Source organism: Takifugu flavidus, chromosome 16 (assembly GCF_003711565.1).
Source record: "Takifugu flavidus isolate HTHZ2018 chromosome 16, ASM371156v2, whole genome shotgun sequence".
Classification (NCBI taxonomy): domain Eukaryota; kingdom Metazoa; phylum Chordata; class Actinopteri; order Tetraodontiformes; family Tetraodontidae; genus Takifugu; species Takifugu flavidus.
Window position 1 is genome coordinate 9,807,612 of NC_079535.1, and position 16,314 is coordinate 9,823,925.

General features: G+C 46.7%; 2 protein-coding genes across 5 annotated transcripts; one reads left to right on the forward strand and one right to left on the reverse strand.

Annotated features, from left to right (window-relative positions):
- Positions 1–14: 14 nt before the first annotated feature.
- Positions 15–5,874, forward strand: siva1 (SIVA1, apoptosis-inducing factor). Of its 3 annotated transcripts, none has more exons than XM_057011840.1 (4): positions 341–549; positions 808–978; positions 1,944–2,097; positions 5,629–5,874. In XM_057011840.1, the coding sequence occupies exons 1-4, from the start codon at positions 429–431 to the stop codon at positions 5,744–5,746; spliced, it is 564 nt and encodes a 187-aa protein (XP_056867820.1). In that variant the 5' UTR covers positions 341–428; the 3' UTR covers positions 5,747–5,874. The 3 variants fall into 3 exon arrangements, with proteins under 3 accessions (XP_056867821.1, XP_056867820.1, XP_056867822.1); XM_057011842.1 differs by lacking the exon at positions 5,629–5,874 and adding an exon at positions 2,473–2,678 and having other exon boundaries at positions 343–549; XM_057011841.1 differs by lacking the exons at positions 1,944–2,097; positions 5,629–5,874 and adding an exon at positions 1,131–1,718 and having other exon boundaries at positions 15–549.
- zbtb42 (zinc finger and BTB domain containing 42) lies at positions 5,781–12,571 on the reverse strand. 2 transcript variants are annotated; one of them, XM_057011812.1, is made up of 2 exons: positions 12,307–12,571; positions 5,781–11,109 (listed from the first exon to the last, which is right to left on the reverse strand). In XM_057011812.1, exon 2 carries the CDS (start codon positions 11,093–11,095, stop codon positions 9,500–9,502), a length of 1,596 nt encoding a protein of 531 aa, XP_056867792.1. In that variant the 5' UTR covers positions 11,096–11,109; positions 12,307–12,571; the 3' UTR covers positions 5,781–9,499. The 2 variants fall into 2 exon arrangements, with proteins under 2 accessions (XP_056867792.1, XP_056867791.1); XM_057011811.1 differs by lacking the exon at positions 12,307–12,571 and adding an exon at positions 11,388–12,089.
- Between the last annotated feature and the right edge of the window lie 3,743 nt (positions 12,572–16,314).

A 16,314-nucleotide genomic window follows, 5' to 3' on the forward strand; every position in this document is an offset into this window, starting at 1 on the left:
TGTTGTTTTGCTGCAGATCAAATTTGTTTACAGTTGTGAAAAGTACTGCACAGTAAAAATCAAGTGTTTTAAAGGTCAAACTGATTTTTGGTCCAAACGAAATTTACTCAAAGTTTTAATCTATAAATATTTACCATTGCTTCATCATACGACAAACGTGTAATCATGACAAACCTGCATTTTACTTGAAAATAAATTGGAGTAAGGTATTTGTCCGTTATTTTGCGTCCCCCCGTGAAGGCAGCACAGTGCAGATAGCCGTACTTATAAAGCACGTGACTCTACAACAATCTGTATGATTGGCTCTTAGTTTTCACGTGACCATAAAGGACGCCTCTCATTGGCTCTTCGGCGCTTGCGTCGCAGTTTTCCCGCAATAAACAAGTGCGTGGAAGCGTTCGTCGGTGCTTTATTTTTGCGTTGCAAAAATGCCGAAACGAACATGTCCTTTCCCCGAGACTTTTTCATCACAGTACAAAATGCATATCGGGCAACAGGAGCTGAACAACTACGGAGTATTTGGAAGCAAATACAGACAGGAAATCTATGGTAAGTCCTCAGCTTTCGCATGAGCGTGCACAGCGTTGCTATGTAATGTTAGCCAATGTTAGCTTCACTGCATTACTCTGCATGGGCAAGTATAAGGATTCCAATAATCCTCCCCTTTTCCTTTGATCATATTAGGTTTTAGTTTCATCTTCTCGTACTTTTGTTTCTGAGTTAGGTCTGTGTGTCCTTGGCTACTATTCAGATCCAACTGTCTGTAAAAGTGACGATTGTATTTATCACTGGTTCTTTTTTCCACAGAAAAGACGAAAAACTTGTTGTTCAACGGTGCCAAGACTGTAGTGGGCAAAATATGGACATCAGAGGAGAGGAGCGGTGGACATGTGGAGACTCCCCCCTGTCAGACGCTGCTAAGAGGACAAATGCTCATTGGACAGGATGGGAAACTCCTGAAATCAAACCCAGCACAAGGTGAGCATGAGTCTGATATGATTGTTACTCAAATGACCGTGGACGACAATCTAGATGTATATCTTGTGTGGCATCATTTTAATGGGAGCCTCTAGGCTCCAAACCCGGTGGGATCCTGTGCACTGAGTTCATCAAGGGCCTTTATACTTCAGAAATTGCCCTGCTCGAAAATCATCCACGAAAACATCCCCAGAAGAGTCTTCGTTATGATAATCTGTTATGCCTTTCAACATATCTGGATCTGGGATGGGCTCCTTGGAGCGGGGAGATGCTTCTCAATGAGTCTTGGTGGCGTGAGCTGGGTCACCAAGTTTGGTTTTTGGATAAACTGCTATTCTACATACTTGTGCAGTTAAGACTAGACTAGCATATGCATTTTTACTAAATTTAGGTTTAGGAATGAGTTGTGAAACATTCCATAAAATATAATTCAGAATTAGTATGAGTAAACTGTAACTTATACAGAAAGAGAAAGTGTGCTATTCAAACTTCATATTGTTTTTTTTTTTGTTTTTTTTTTAAGGAAAATCAATTGGAAACTTAAGAATTAAGAGAGCTGTTGAAGAAATGTCAGTGGTTTCTGATGGCAGAAGAATATTGATTAAAATATATTGAGTAAAATCATAAATTATTTATGGTCATTGGTGTCATTTTCAGGTGGTCCTTAAGATATTAACTTCACAACCTCAATGTCATAAATTTATCAGGAATTCCATGTTTGCTTGTTGAGTAATACATATATTCAGTGTATATGAAAAACAAATGTAACTTTTTTGTCGTTTTTATTTATTTTGCCCCCCGTCAACTAATTAGGTTTTTTTTTGTCAACGAGAAGCCTCCTTAATGTCAGTTTTTATCTTTCACCAGCAGGTGTCAGTGTTGCTCATGATTTTTATTCCAAGTTATTTAAGTTTTACTTGATGTTCTTCCATTGTTCACACGTATGGATGTGTGTGTGCCTGTAGGTGTGTCTGCGGCTCCTATATGTTGCTGCGTGTGTCAGAAGAACCAGAGGTCAAGGACACTGTGCACCCAGTGTGAACGCCTAGCTTGTTCCTCGTGCTTACGCCAGTGCTCCAGCTGTTCCAGCCTCTGCTGCTCTGTGTGCACAATCACAGAGTAAGTACAACATCATTTCTTATTCTGTGACCTTTAACTGAAAGTGAAGTTATTTGGCTTTACGCGTTGCGTGTATTGCTTTGAAGCTTCAAACGGCTCTAAACATAAATTTGCCATCATGTCACAGTAAAAGTAAACTTTTTTAATCCCGTTTAATTGTTACACTGACTAATAGGCTAAGCATCTGCTTAGTCCCCAAACTTGAAAAACTGGTTTTGAGTGTTTAAGCCGCTCCACATGTGTGCATTTGCCTTTATCGGCGCATTTTTGCAGCTTTAGTTGGTCTTAGTAATCTGTCAGTCGCGTGATTGTTAAACACAAGGGGGGTCACGGTGAACGTTTGTTAAATGGTTGTCGTGTTCCTTTGTCCCACAGTTACAGCGGGCCGTATGATGAAGTACTGTGCTGCAGTTGCTCAACGTAAAGGGATACCTTTAAAGGAAAGAACGGGGGTGTAAACTGTGGAAATTGTCTCACAGGAGGGGTCATATTGAACCTGTTTACAAAGGCTGATTTTAATGTTCTTGTACATATGTATTACATTTCAACACTAATCGAAATAAACTTGGACTCTTTTCTAATTATGACTGTTCTATGAATACTCGATAATGTATTTATTGTTTTTAAGAGGCTAAATTTAATTTGTTGAAGATGGTACACTCCACGGGCCTGAACAGTGACCCGGTAGCGAGGTGGTCCTGCAGATGGCAGCAAAATTCAGAGTTGAGTAAGGGACCACTTCCTCTCATACTGGCCTATAACAACCGCTAAGAGCCAGCTTCATCGCAGGATGGACACACCAGCCAATCACATTTTATTAGAAGTTGTAAAGGTTTGTCTTTAGATGCTTATAAAAGAAGTCCACCCCATTGACCTTGAGAATCTGCTATGGGGGAATTAAAAGAAGAGCATCCCGGTGATTGAACGCAACCATTTGGCTACGATTATCTCAGCTGGACATGACCTTGAGGGGCAGTCCCGGCTGGCTCTGGGCTGCGACATGTCACTTATGATAACTGGATTCAGGATCAGCCGCTGTACGTGTGAGTAATTGTTCTTGGTGGCAGAAGTCCTCAGCACGGCTTTGCAGAAATCAATCACGCAGCCATACAGATATTAGCTCGGATGAGTGCACTTCCTGGAGATTATTGCGAGTGTGCCGACGAGCTGCGTGAGTCACATCCCCTCCTCAGCGGGCCAGTTGTGGCTCCGGTCTTTGGGGAGCCCTGCAGTTGGTGTCCGTGAGCACCACTTGATTTCTGGCTCAGTGAACAGACAGCTGCTGGCAAGAAAAGGCGTCAAGTTGTCTGCAAAATTCTTTGTGAGGCTCGAGGAAGTGAACATGAAAAAGCCGTAGATGATAAAATGTTTTCGGTTGGGTTTGAGCTGTTGTGCTGCAGAAATGTGCCTCTTGAATTGACTTGTTTTGGGGTTCGGTGGGTAAGAAATGGAGGCACGATTCTCATCGCCCTCCGCTTTTTAAAGACAACAGTGGTCATTATTGGGGACCAAAATAGAGTCTAACACCCATGGCGGGGGACCCACATCAGCATATGAATTCTAAGATGGATAAAAGGGGGGGTTGATGACACATCTGAGCACGAGTTGAAGCTAAAACTTGGACCCAATTCAACAGAAATCATCTATTTTCAGTGGTTCTCCTACAGCTTTAAGACAAGTACAGCTGCCAGCACATCCCTATGCATGACCCCCCCCCACCCCTCCCCATCACGCCCAAAGGACAAAATAGAGGTTGCAGTGTGCCCCCCGCCCCGCGTCATCTCCTCCCTGGTAACGTGTTCGGCTAAGCGTCTGCGAAGAAAGAAGGGGGCCCACACGGTCACCCACGGCGCTCCAGACAGGACCAAATCCAGTCAGCCAGAGGGGGCACGTGGCTTTGTCTTCCCCCCCCCCCCCCCCCATTCTTCCGGGGACCAGCTGTGGTCTGAGTGCGTCGAGCTCGGTGATGCTGCTGCTATAAATATGCGGCAGCGAGTGCGAGTAAGTGACAGCTGTACAGTGGAGCAAGGACACGCTGTCTTGGCGCTGTCGGAGCGAGCCGCTCCAAAAAAGGCAAACCCAGTGTGGCGGCACTAGTTGATATGTATTTATGCACTTGAGCAGTTGATGTATGATCAGATGGAAGCTTTAGATTGTGATGAAGCACTCTGACATGTAAAATGCCACCTCGTTAATGATTTAGGAGTTCATATTCATGGGCGCGGTGTGGTTTTCATGAAAGTCAAAAGAATGGCTTCCCTGAAATTAAGCAGATGATAACCATATGCACGTAAAGAGAGGGGAAAAGAAACCCTGCATGTTTGTGTCCGCGCGTGTGTACACAGGGGTGTGCGTCCTTTTCAAGTGTGACCACCTGTCTTTTGTTGAGAAATAAATAAATAAACAGGCCACACCAGCTGTCCATGGCAGCCCGTCCCTTCAGAGGTCAAGGGCTCCCACCGCTGGCCTTGTTGAGGCGGTGGACACTTAACAACTTTGCTCTCAACTTCTCCAAGTACCTCTAAACAAGCACACAAACACACACACACACACACACACAGGGGCCGAATGAGCCGAGCTCTGAAACCTTGGAGAGGAATGTTTTATTACACCATCGTGGAGTGCTGCACATATCCCAGCTCGTCACCCTGCCGCTAAGCTCTATCACATGGCCCCTATTTTTCCATTTGGTCCATAAGAATGGCACACACACACACACACACAGACACACACAACGGGCCATCTAAGCTCTGGCTCCCACTCGGGCAGATGTGAAATGATGGTGCCAGTGTGGGCTCTGAGGCCTTTAGCCGCTGCTGTGGATGTTTACAGTGTGAGGGGGGCCACGGCGCTGCAGAGGGCCCTTATTTACTGCGAGGCTGGCAGGGGCTGCTCGGGGTGTTTATGAATGATCTCGGGAGGACATTGTTGTCTTTATGTCGGTGCTGCCTGGCCAGCGCCGCCGTGTCGTCTGTTTGTGCATAAAGTACGTGCTGGGGAGCTGTGCCAGACAATAGCCTGGCTGAGCTACTACCCACACACAATAGAGCCATGGGATGAGGCAGGGTTCTGGGGGCCGTGGTTTTGGGGGCCTGTGGGGGGTGGAGGTCGGATGGATGGGGGCAGGGACGGTTGGATGGTGTTCCCAGAATGCGAGAGCCGAAATCAAGGGGGGGTGGGGTGGTGGTGGTGGGAACCAGAGCACATCCCCATTGGGATCACGTAGCGGAGCAGCTGGATTCTCCTTTCACGTCGGGAAATGATTAAAAGTTCTCGCGGCTGAAATTACGCTGTGAACGGGCATCGAGTTCCCCCTTCAGACACACATTCGGATGTGTTTGCTTACAAATACAGGTGTGTTTGGTTAGATGCTATCAGATTTTTAGCACAACAATGAGCGTTCGGGCAGCACCGGCAACAGGTCAAACGCAAGAGGCGACCATCTTGAAAGCAGTCGCCCTTGGGCACGGTTTATGGTTTTAGAGGGAAGACCAGCAGCATTATCACATTCTGTTGTCTCTGTACACACAGCAGCACTTCCTACACTGTCTGCCCGATTGTTGCCGCTGCGCGTCGGTCACGGGGGCCCCTTTCTTCGCTCCTTTTGTCGTTAAGGCGACAGAGTCACGTCTGGAAATCCTTGCGGTGAGTGCAAACGACGGAATAAATCAGATCAACACAGGGAAAGTTGTTCCATTTAATTCTAGGCGTAATCTTAAGAAAGACCTAAATCAAGATTGTCACATTTCCACAGCACGCACACACAAGCACACTCTGAAAGCGCAAACAAAGGAGTAAGAAATGAAAACAAATCAAATTAAATGGCCTCAATATCTAATCAATGTCAATTCTGCATTAAGATTGTCCTCTAAATCTCTACACCACTAACAATGAAGCAATTGATTACTATAAAATAGAACTTTCTTATTTAAAAAATTATATTAAATTCTAATGGCACTTCTACAGATTCTATCAAATAGATTTTGATGTTTAGAAGGTTGTTGTTGTTTTTTTAACTGAGAAATTAAAACTGAGACAGTCAAATGTTGCACAAGAAGCAAATGCAGTAATAAATATGTTTCATGATTATACACATTTTCACAGTTGTAACAGAGGACAAAAATTCCAGTATCATTTAAGTCTCTTTTTTTTTTTTTTGACTTGAAGATCATACAGCATGAGATAGGCGAATGACGCTGCATCAGGGGCGCGGCGCCGTTTCCATTGAAATCAACGTCTCAGTGTTTCACATTCAACAATGATATTAACCGATGACTGAACCAGCTCCCAGTAGTATCAGCTACCCAATACCAAAATCTAAAAAAAAAAATGCTTGTTTCCAGTTAAACACCTCCCAGAGTGATTTATTCACATTGACAAAGAAAAGAAAAAAAACTTCCTAAGAAATTTCAGAAAACATCAGGGTAATCTCTCGCAAAGCAGCAAAAAATAAACCGACATTTTACTTTGTTGACATGGCGGAAAAGGGGGAACGACCGCTGCAGTGATGCGAACTTTACCGCTGCAGTTCAGGGAAAAAATTTTTTTAAAAATGGGTCCGCTATAGAAAAAAAGGGCTTCTCCAGATGCAACACCTGTCCGTGTGTCTACAAGGCACATTTGGTGACCATACTGGAGGTATAAATAAAGACTGAAGACAATAAACAGGTGTTTTTGTTCCTCTCATTGTTAGTTTTTTCTACTATTGTACACATGTACATGACAATCTTTTTTTCTGCACCACATACGAAACCTTTAAAAGAAAAAAGGATCAAATCTACATTCTTGCGTTCAAATCGAAATATGTGTGAAAACATGTGAATTAGAGTGAAAGTTCTGACACGTGAAGATGAGCTTGATTGTTTGCACAGCTAAACAGGAAGTCAATTCCCAATGTTTGTAACGGGAATATGTCTGAGCCCCTTCAACAACGAGCCTCTGGCCATTTCTGGAACTCTGACATGCAAATGTCACATGTGGATTCACTTCCTTTAAGGGACTTATGAGGTTAAATATACAGGTAAATGGACGGCGACGTGCCTGTCTGCCCTCCATACTCATTCACCACAAACGTTCCCACCCAAGCACATGGAAAACAGAAAAACTCAGATTACTCTAATAGATGTGCAATCAAATCACCACCATATCGCCTCTCCATTAAGGAACAAAGAAGCATTTATCGACTGCATGCTGGGGTTGCGGGGGAGGGGGGGTCTGTTCTTTGATGCCTCCAAACAATACACCTGTTTACAGTGTCCTTGGTCTCCCTTTGCTAAATACATTTCTCACATTCCAACGGCTCCATTCAATACAGAAAAGTGCAAAGAGAGACCCGCGCTCCCTGTTCTCTCCGCCGCTGGGAGGGGGGACACAAACACACAATGATCCCTTGAGAACTACCTGGGATTTGGTTGTTGTTGTTGGTGGCGGGGGAGACAAAGCATGGCATTGTCTCGGTTCTATAGGTAGCCGATGCTACATCGGCCCGACCCAAGAGCCCCCCGTCGCAGAGTGGCGTGCGGGGATAAAAAATAACCTGCCCTGATTTGTAGTGATCAGATCTCGTGTGGAAGGGCGCGATAGTTTACGAGGCCGCAGCCTCAATAAGACACCTGCCTGTCTCCTCCTTACATGTGCGGCAACAGGGAAAAACAAATAGATTGATAAATAGGATATATATTTACATTAAATATACATATAGTAAGAAATAGCAGCCTAGACAATAGTGTCGAAACTATATGCATGCTAAAAATGAACAAAAACAAGTGCTTCTCTATGTTCCTTGTGATAAACCTTGAATACTCCATAGAGATGTCTATGTCGTATATTAATATACAATTACAGTAACCTGACTTGCACAGAGAAAATGAACAAACAGCCCAAATACCAGTTAATGAGTACCGAGATCACGAATCAAGCTCAGAGAAATGACGACTGAGCCTACAGTAAACCCTGAACCAAGGCAAACTAATAAATAAATTCTGCTCAAGTCTTCTCAGGACAGATTAGACAAATAGAATGGATTTTTTTTATGTTTTTAGTGCGCCCTTAAGAAACCCAACAGCAACGATCCGGATAGCGTCATCAGAGGCTCCAGCATCAGTAGTAATTTACACCCATTTGGAAAAAAGAAAGAAAGTGACAATTGAGTCAGTAGGTTCTGCTGAGCGGCAGACGGAGGGGAACCGACGGCGGTGCTGACCAAGGTCCAAAGACCCGCACGTGCACTAGTTTCCCTGCCTGCTACACCGCGTCGGCGTGCCCTTTTTTACATCATACCAGGAAATAACAAGGTGATTTACTCTTGGCTCAGGACCCAAATGAGTCAACAGGTATTACACTGGAGAAGCACGTTATTTGCTTTTACCGCATTCTTGCAAATGACCTAATTAAGGGCCCTTAAGAAGTGATTGACATTCAGTTGATGTTACCTTTGTTACCACCTGGTATGTGGAGTGTAATGCAGGGTTCTTTGCTTAGGTCTGAAATCTCGCTCAGAAAAGGCCTGGCCACAGATCTCATTCCTGCTCGACTAAGTACACAAGGTGAAGTGTTAAGAATTTCAGTAGGCACCAGTGTTACAGGCATTAGCTTTAAACTACTCCCCACCCCGCCTTTGATAATACCACCCTTTTTTTTAAAGAATCCGAAGCCCAATCCCTTACTATATACCGAGAACATAAGGAGATTCCCCAAAACAAACAAGAAACATGTCAGTGTGGAGATGTGATGACTGCTTGCCTCAGAAACAACCAAAAACTGTGACTCCATTAAAAAAAAAAAAAACTACTTCATGAAATAACAATCAGACTTCCAGTATTCCGACTTCATTAGTTTTGCTGCCTTATGATAGTTTACTTGGACTAAACCAATCCTTGAAAATAAATAATCATAATAGAGTTAAAAATATATATTTAGCTACTCACGGACGGGTTTGAGTTCCCATGTGCACAAATAATAGTCTCAGTCACCTTGACAATTGTATTAACATAAGTTAGCATTAGCTGTCTCCCATTTGCCCAGAGGGTTGTGAACATGGGACGCTTTTGGGCAAAACTCGACCAAAAAAACAGCAAAAAACTCCTCAAATAAACTCAGCAGGTTGAAACAAATGAGGGAATCACCCGATTTGTTCACCTTCATTCCCACAGATCCAGCTCGAGTTTCACAGCACCCGTGTTTACGCTTAGCACCCCGTGTACCTTCAACCGCCCGCCTCTGACCCACACGTCCTGCACAGAAAACAGCTCCAGTCCTACAGTTGCTACATCGTTCACTTGAGAAATGCCGTGCGAGGGAGAATCCAGGAGATGTGTCCTGACAAACTGTACAATGGGAGAGAGAGAGCTCGTTCAGTAGTATTAAAAGACTGTCTGGTGTCACGGCGCCGCCAGGTGGCGTTTTATCCGATAGCGAGAGTTTTGACAAGGCCACAGTGAAACTTCCTGATGTGGCGGTAGAGATCCCCGGACTGGGTGAAGCGCCGCTCGCACCACTTGCACGCGTGAGGCTTCTCACGCGTGTGGACGACGGCGTGCCTGCTCAAGTTATGGGAGTACTGGAAGCTCTTGCCGCACTGGCCGCACGTGAAGGGCTTCTCGCCAGAGTGCGTGCGCTCGTGGCGCTTCAGCGTGTACATGCAGGAGAAGGTCTTGTTGCACTGCATGCAGGTGGGCACCGAGCCGTCCGGGGACAACTTGGAGCGGGCGCCGTCCTTCTCGCGGAAGTGCGAGCTGAGGTGCAGCTGCAGCACGTGGGGACTGGGGAAGACTTTGCTGCAGAGGGGGCACACGCACACCTGTTGCCCCGGGGGCAGAAGCACCCCGCTGGAGGTGGAGATATCTGAAGAGGCCAGGTCGTCCTCCTCCTCCTCTTCGCTGTCCCCGAGTAGCCTCCCCCTCCTCTCCTCCGCCTCCCTGCCCGGAGCACCCTCCCTCCCCCTGCAGGCCTCCCCCTCTTCATCCATCAGGTCCTCCTCCTGGGAGAGGAGGGCGGCTGTGGAGCCGTTGTTGCCTGGGAAGAGGGCAGCGAACCCTGTCACCACAGAGCTCCTGGCACTATTCCCAAAGCGCTGGCTCTCAGGGCTCATCGGCTCACTGTCCTCCTGTTCTGACAGCAAGTCGTGTTCGTCTTTAACAAGTGGCTCACTGCCCTGCTGCTGGCTGTCGAGGGCCAGCTGTCCCGAGACATAGGAGGGGTGTAAGGGATCTCTGCTAGACAGAGGCTTGAAAGACAAATCCAGTGCACAGTCCATGTCATCTGAAGCCCGAGACCTCTGGGACAGGGCGACGGTGGAACTACTGACATCAGCTTTTGTTTTTCCAGCTGTTTGGATGCAGGGCTCAGCCTCTGCTGACACATAATTGACACCTACAAGGTCCGGGGACCTGCCAGAGTGACCGTTCGCCTTCTGCCTGCTCTGCGTAGACGTATCAAAATCTGTGACAGCCAGCCTGACTTCGCGGTTGTCCGTGTCAAACTCTTCCACCAGGGGGGCTCTGGGTAGCCCCTGAGACGGCGTCTCGGCCTGTCGCCGGATGACCTGCTTACTGTGCAGCTCGCCGTCTGAGGAATTTTCTCTTTCCAGACAGCTGAGTCCCAAATCGTCACTCATTTTTTCATCCAGAGAGGAGAGCTCCTTATCTTTAAGCTTGCCTTTGCACACTTTGACGATATCATACATGTGGAGGTAGCTGGCCGCTGCCAGGACATCCTCCACCGGGAGAGAGCCGAATTCCAACTTCCCCTCATACATAAATTCAAGGAGCAGACTGAAAGCCGGGGCTGTCACAATGTCACTGTTGAGATGCACAACGTCCCTTTTGTCCAGCTGGTCCCTGTAGAAGAGATGGAAGTACATGCTGCAGGAGGCCAGCACGGCTCTGTGTGCTTTGAATTGAGCCTCGCCGACAAGAACAGTGCAGTCACAGAGGAAACCTTGGTGACGCTGCTGACTCAGACACTGCAGCAACTGGCGGCTATGGTCTGGGAACTCCATTCTTCCTTCATAACCTGGTGAAAAAAACAGGAAAAACAGGATAGGGGGTGAGCTAAACGAAGCCACTGTGCACATCAGGCCCACAGAGAGTAACCCAGAGCAGACCAAACCTGACAAAAAACTTTCAGCGCATTGTTGAAAATACTTTTAAATGTATGGAAACACACTGGAAAGTCCACAGACGTTAAAGCACGCCAATTAACAGCGATTCCAGATCTTCTAGGAATATTTCAAACGACCTAAACTTCATCAACTTGGGAGCAGGAATTCTTTCCAGCGGTGCTGCGCTCACCCATGTGTCACGGTGGAAACGGAGCCACTTTCTCTTCGAATGACCCGAACCTGCTGGCGTCTAGAGTCGCGTCCCGTGCGCCTCGATAATCGGTCGCGCAAACATGTAGAACCGCGGCGCTCGCAGGACGCGCAGCCGGGATTTGGACGCCGGTCCCGGTGTCGCACGGAGAAGGAGCCTTTGGAGGAAGCGGCGAGCGGTGCGGAGTGAGTAAACTGGCGCTCTGTTTGCTAATTACACTGCAAGCTGTGGAGTCAGCTGCTCTGACATCACCGCAATGGAAACGCTACCTCCAGCTGTGCTCCCCTTTATGCCATATGTTAACTCTGGACTACGCAGTCCAAAAAAGACACCCAACTTAGTTCGAAATAGACCCCGCGGTTGAAAAGAGACGTGAGGGGGGAGGAGGAGGATTGTGAACCTTTCTCAAAATCCAACGTATCGACGGAACAAAACTGCCACCGACAACCGTGACAGAACATTAAACGCTCCGAGTCCCATTTACGCACTCGTGAGACACGAACAACTACGGAATATTATGAAGGGGACCAGTAAGAGTAGACGATCACAAAAGGAAGGAGGGGGAGGGAAAAGTTAAGCCAATATAGGTAGTTATTAATAAGTTAGATGCTGTCGAGATCGGGTTTTTTTAAAGTTTAGATATTTTCCCCCCCATTGTTTTTGGTTAAATGATTAAAGTGCATGCGTGATTCGGAAAAGCCCGAGACGAGGTCAGCCGAGCTCCACGTCTGCGTTTGGAGACGCATTGCTCGGATCCTTTTAAACAGCGGAGGAACTCGCAGCCAGAGAGCCAACTGCGCTCAGCGAAGCGGCGAGCGGACACGCTTTAACTTTGGGCTCCTCCGGCACCGAAGCGCACGCAGGAAAAAAAATAAAATCCCAAACACTGGGTACTCACATTTATTTCCAGCCGGTGCGTCGTGTTTTCTCCTAGAAGCCCCGACGTCCTTTCATGATGTGTGGGCCAGATGTTCGCTTCTCCTCGCCGTTTCTTGAGCTTGAGTCCGTCCCTGGTGAGGCAGGCTGCACTCAGCGCTGCTGTGTGTCAGGCAGGTTGATAACGGCACAACTCTCGCGATAGCGCGCAGCCACAATAAGTTGTGCACTTCTCGGTGGATTCACACAGTGGCAGCAAGCAGTTGGCTCTCTTATGAAAACACCTGTCCAAGGGGTGGCGGTTGATTTTACAACGAAATCCTCATTTCTGATTTAAAAAAAGATATACATATAAGTGTAATTTTTTGTGCATTCTTACCTCTAATGTTGGCAGTGTTAGATGGTGAATAAAAGGAGATTGTTTCATCCAAAAATAATTATATGTGAAGGTATTCTAAGTGACAGAAAGAATTTTAAATCGGGCTTTGTGATCTGGAGGGGTCAGAGGACTATTGGGAACTTTTTAAAGCCGTTCACTCCTAATCCTGCTTTGGATTGTGGAATTCCCTGGCACCACACCACCCCAGCGCCTTTGTTGCCCCGGACCACATCAGGTCCGGCACCGTGATGTGTTTGACCTAAATCGTCTCGAGACGCGAACTCTGTTGTTTCACAGCTGCTTGCGTTTGAAGAAGTAGGGTTGGATTTTTTTGCAAACAAACAGCCTCTGGAGCCCGCAGAAATGGTAGCGAGGCAGAAAAACAGGGGCCCGAGGTTGCAGCTGCTCATCTCTTGCTCCCCCCACCTCCCGTCCCTCCCTCTGCTCCCCCAACTGCTTCGGTCACCTTTGCCCTGTGTTCCAGCTGCCGTGTGCTTTGAAAGGGCCATTTGCAGCTCCTCGCAGCCCTCTGACAGAGAGGGGAGCGGGCAATGTGATGGGAGGCAGCAGCCACTGGCCGAAAAAGGGGCCACGGGCTAGATTCTTATCCACTTACCACTTAATTCCATTTTTAGTCTGGCTGTTACTGCTACAGAGAGTGGATATCTGCACCCGAGTCATGTCCAGATGAGCCGAGTCAGTGTCATGCCCTAAAATAAAATTGAAAAAAATTAAAAAAAATCTCTCTTATTATTGACAAACTCCATTGAAGCATTAACCAAACACTTTAAAGCATGATGGCGATAAAACAATTCACCATTCAGCACGCTAACACACATCCATACAGGAGCAGTGATGTGGATAAGAATAGGAGCTGCAGCCCCGTGTTTCCGTGGCCCTGGCAAACGTGGGCGCCCGAGCAGAGGAGGGGTGTGTGTTCACAGGGCAAGACAAAGCAGTGGTTGTGCCTGGGGACCGCGGCCTCCGAGAGAGAGGCTCGCCATGGTGAAGGTTCTCACACACAGAAAAAGACAGAGAATGAAGGACAGAGAGAGAGAGAGAGAGAATGGGAGTGGGAGAGTGGGGGAGCAGGGGGAGAAAGAGAGAGAGAACACTTCCTGGAGTTTCTTTCTTTCTCTCTGCTATCATCAATGGCATTCTCCCCCTGACCCACTCCTCTCTCTGACAAACAAAAGACCCCACATTCCAGTGTAGCCTGACCGGCCAACCAGCCAGCCATCCAGTTCGACCACATTGCTCTCACAGTCTGAAACCCAAGTCTCATCCTAGGGGTGGGCGTCAGTCCGAGGATGCTGCCTGCTTTCACACATCTTCTAGATTTACACTTTTTCCTCCCTTTTCAAAGTGGGAAAAAAAGGAGGGGGGTGGGGGTTTCTTGCGGAATCCTGTAAATTCAGGCGATGCCACAGCTGTTCCATCAAATTGACACCAAGGATGTGATGTTGCAAGATTAATTTTACATGCATTTTATCTCAGAAGCCCCCCCCCAAGCCCCCAACCAATGCTTTTTAGATTATTTAAAGGCTCAGAAATTAGAGTAATGGAGAAAAATGCCACAACCACAGCGTCACCCTCGGCACCCTCGGTGTGCTTTCAAGAAAAATCTGTTTTAGGCCTTGATGGTGTTTTATGGGCAGAGCTGCATAACAGGTGGATAAAACATCCTGGGACAGTTGCAGCAACATTGCGCCGCAGTTGCTGGGAGATGCTTGGTCTGACCCCCACCACTTCCTCCGCATTATGGCCCCGCTGCCCTTCAGCGTCTCATTGTTGTCACCACGCGCCACCTCTTCTCCTTCAACAGCACATTAAGCCCCATTCTGATCATTAAATTCTCCACAGATAAGCACATGCACGGTACAACGCAGATATCCATCACCCGCTCTCAGATCTGGCCGCTTTCTCGCTCAACAACAGAACGAACATTTCCAGAAGTGGAATTGAGGCGACTCGGGAGGAGGAAGATGAGGGTGGCACGGCGCAAGAACTGTCAAAATATGGGATGCCCTCACCCGGCTCTGGCCGTATGACAGGAATAGCGGCAACGCTGCCACATAGTAGCAGAGAGGAATACATTAGAGCATAAGTGACAAAGAGGGGAAATGACAACAGGGGGGGCTGAGAGATAGAGGGCAGAGGCCAACAAGTGTTTCAGCATAGGAGAAATGCTGGCAGCCATCCTTGCATCGCTGCTCTGCTCTTTCTTTATTCCCCAACATTTTATTTTAGTGTTTTATCGCATCTTTTCTTATTATATAACACTGCAAGTCTACTCAGTTCTCATCTGACTGGTCTAGACCAAAGCTCAGGGCATTTAATGGGAAGGATGGTGAAACATGTCTGTACCTGCCCTAAACTGGTTTAACTCCTGCCTGCTGGCAGGGTGCTCTTTGTGACTCAAGCGGCTGTTTATTTTAAATAATCCCAATCAACAGGTGGCGTAACAACTAAAAAGTCCCTTTGTGTTAAAGCCTTTTTCTCACCACATTTCAGTCAGCAGCTGACTCATAAACCTCGGTGTGTTTGATGTTATATTTGTAGATTTACAATGCGTCTTGTAATGTGAGATGCTTAATAATCATAATAACTACGGAAACAATAATCGGAATTTATGGTACCAGGTTGGATAAAAAATGTGTGCTGTACTTTATTAAACGATTCTTATCATCCAATCATCATCAAACTTTACCACTGTGGTCATTTGCGTCTGTAAATCCTCAATAAATCATCAGAAGTGACACAAATCGAAGATTTAGAGCCCAACCAACATGGGAGACTGGGAAGTGTGAGCAATTTTCCACAGCGTTAAACAATTTAATAATGTAGTTATTAAATATGAACGTTTGACTGTGTTTAACTGAGCATGTGACAAATGCAGCACATATTTACATTTAATGGTGTCTTAGGTGTTTTGTTTTTTTCAATCTTTGCTGATGTAAGAAGATCCAGCTGAGGCTCTGTTGCTCCAGATGTCTGAAGTAAGACTGGCGCGCCTACCGAAGAGTTGTTACAGATGTTGATAGCTCATTTCCGGTCCCCTTTTGAGCTCCACTCACCGGACTTTGTGTAGAAGTTGCGGAGGGCTGCAACTTTATTGACAAAGTTGTGAGAACAGCTCAGAGGATCGGTGCAAAAGGAGTAAATAAGCATCCTATGGGAGGACTGACCAGCCAAACAGTGGGCTTCCATCAGATACAGTGTGCTTTATGTATTGGATTTTCATCTTGTAGTTGAATTAACCATTTCTTTTTGATATTACAAAAGGATTGTGCATTCCTATGCAAAAGCGATGCATCATTTCGCATTGTTTTACTCTTTATGTGCGTCTTTTAAAAATGTGCACGTGGATCAATAAACGTTGAATACAATCTATAACATTGTTTTTTTCCCCTCCCTACTAAATTTAATCTCAAAGTGACTCCTCGTCTCAGAGGAACGGGGGCGGCCTGCGCGGAGATCCGCTAGAAATCTTTTAAGGTCCTGTGCAGGTCCCGGGGCCTCCGCTTGGAAAGCACCGGCGCAGATAAAACACTGGGTTCAACAAGGCCACGCAGCCCCGAACGAGCCTCCCGCAGCAGCGCCGCAGGATTTTTCAATGGGCCGTCTGACGAGCCCGAACCCGGCCGGCTC

Coding starts and splice junctions, on each gene's coding strand:
- siva1 (XM_057011840.1), top strand. CDS start 429: ATGCCGAAACGAACATGTCCTTTCCCCGAGACTTTTTCATCACAGTAC. Junction 979..1,943: donor GAAATCAAACCCAGCACAAG/GTGAGCATGAGT, acceptor GTGTGCCTGTAG/GTGTGTCTGCGGCTCCTATA. Junction 2,098..5,628: donor TCTGTGTGCACAATCACAGA/GTAAGTACAACA, acceptor CTGTACACACAG/CAGCACTTCCTACACTGTCT.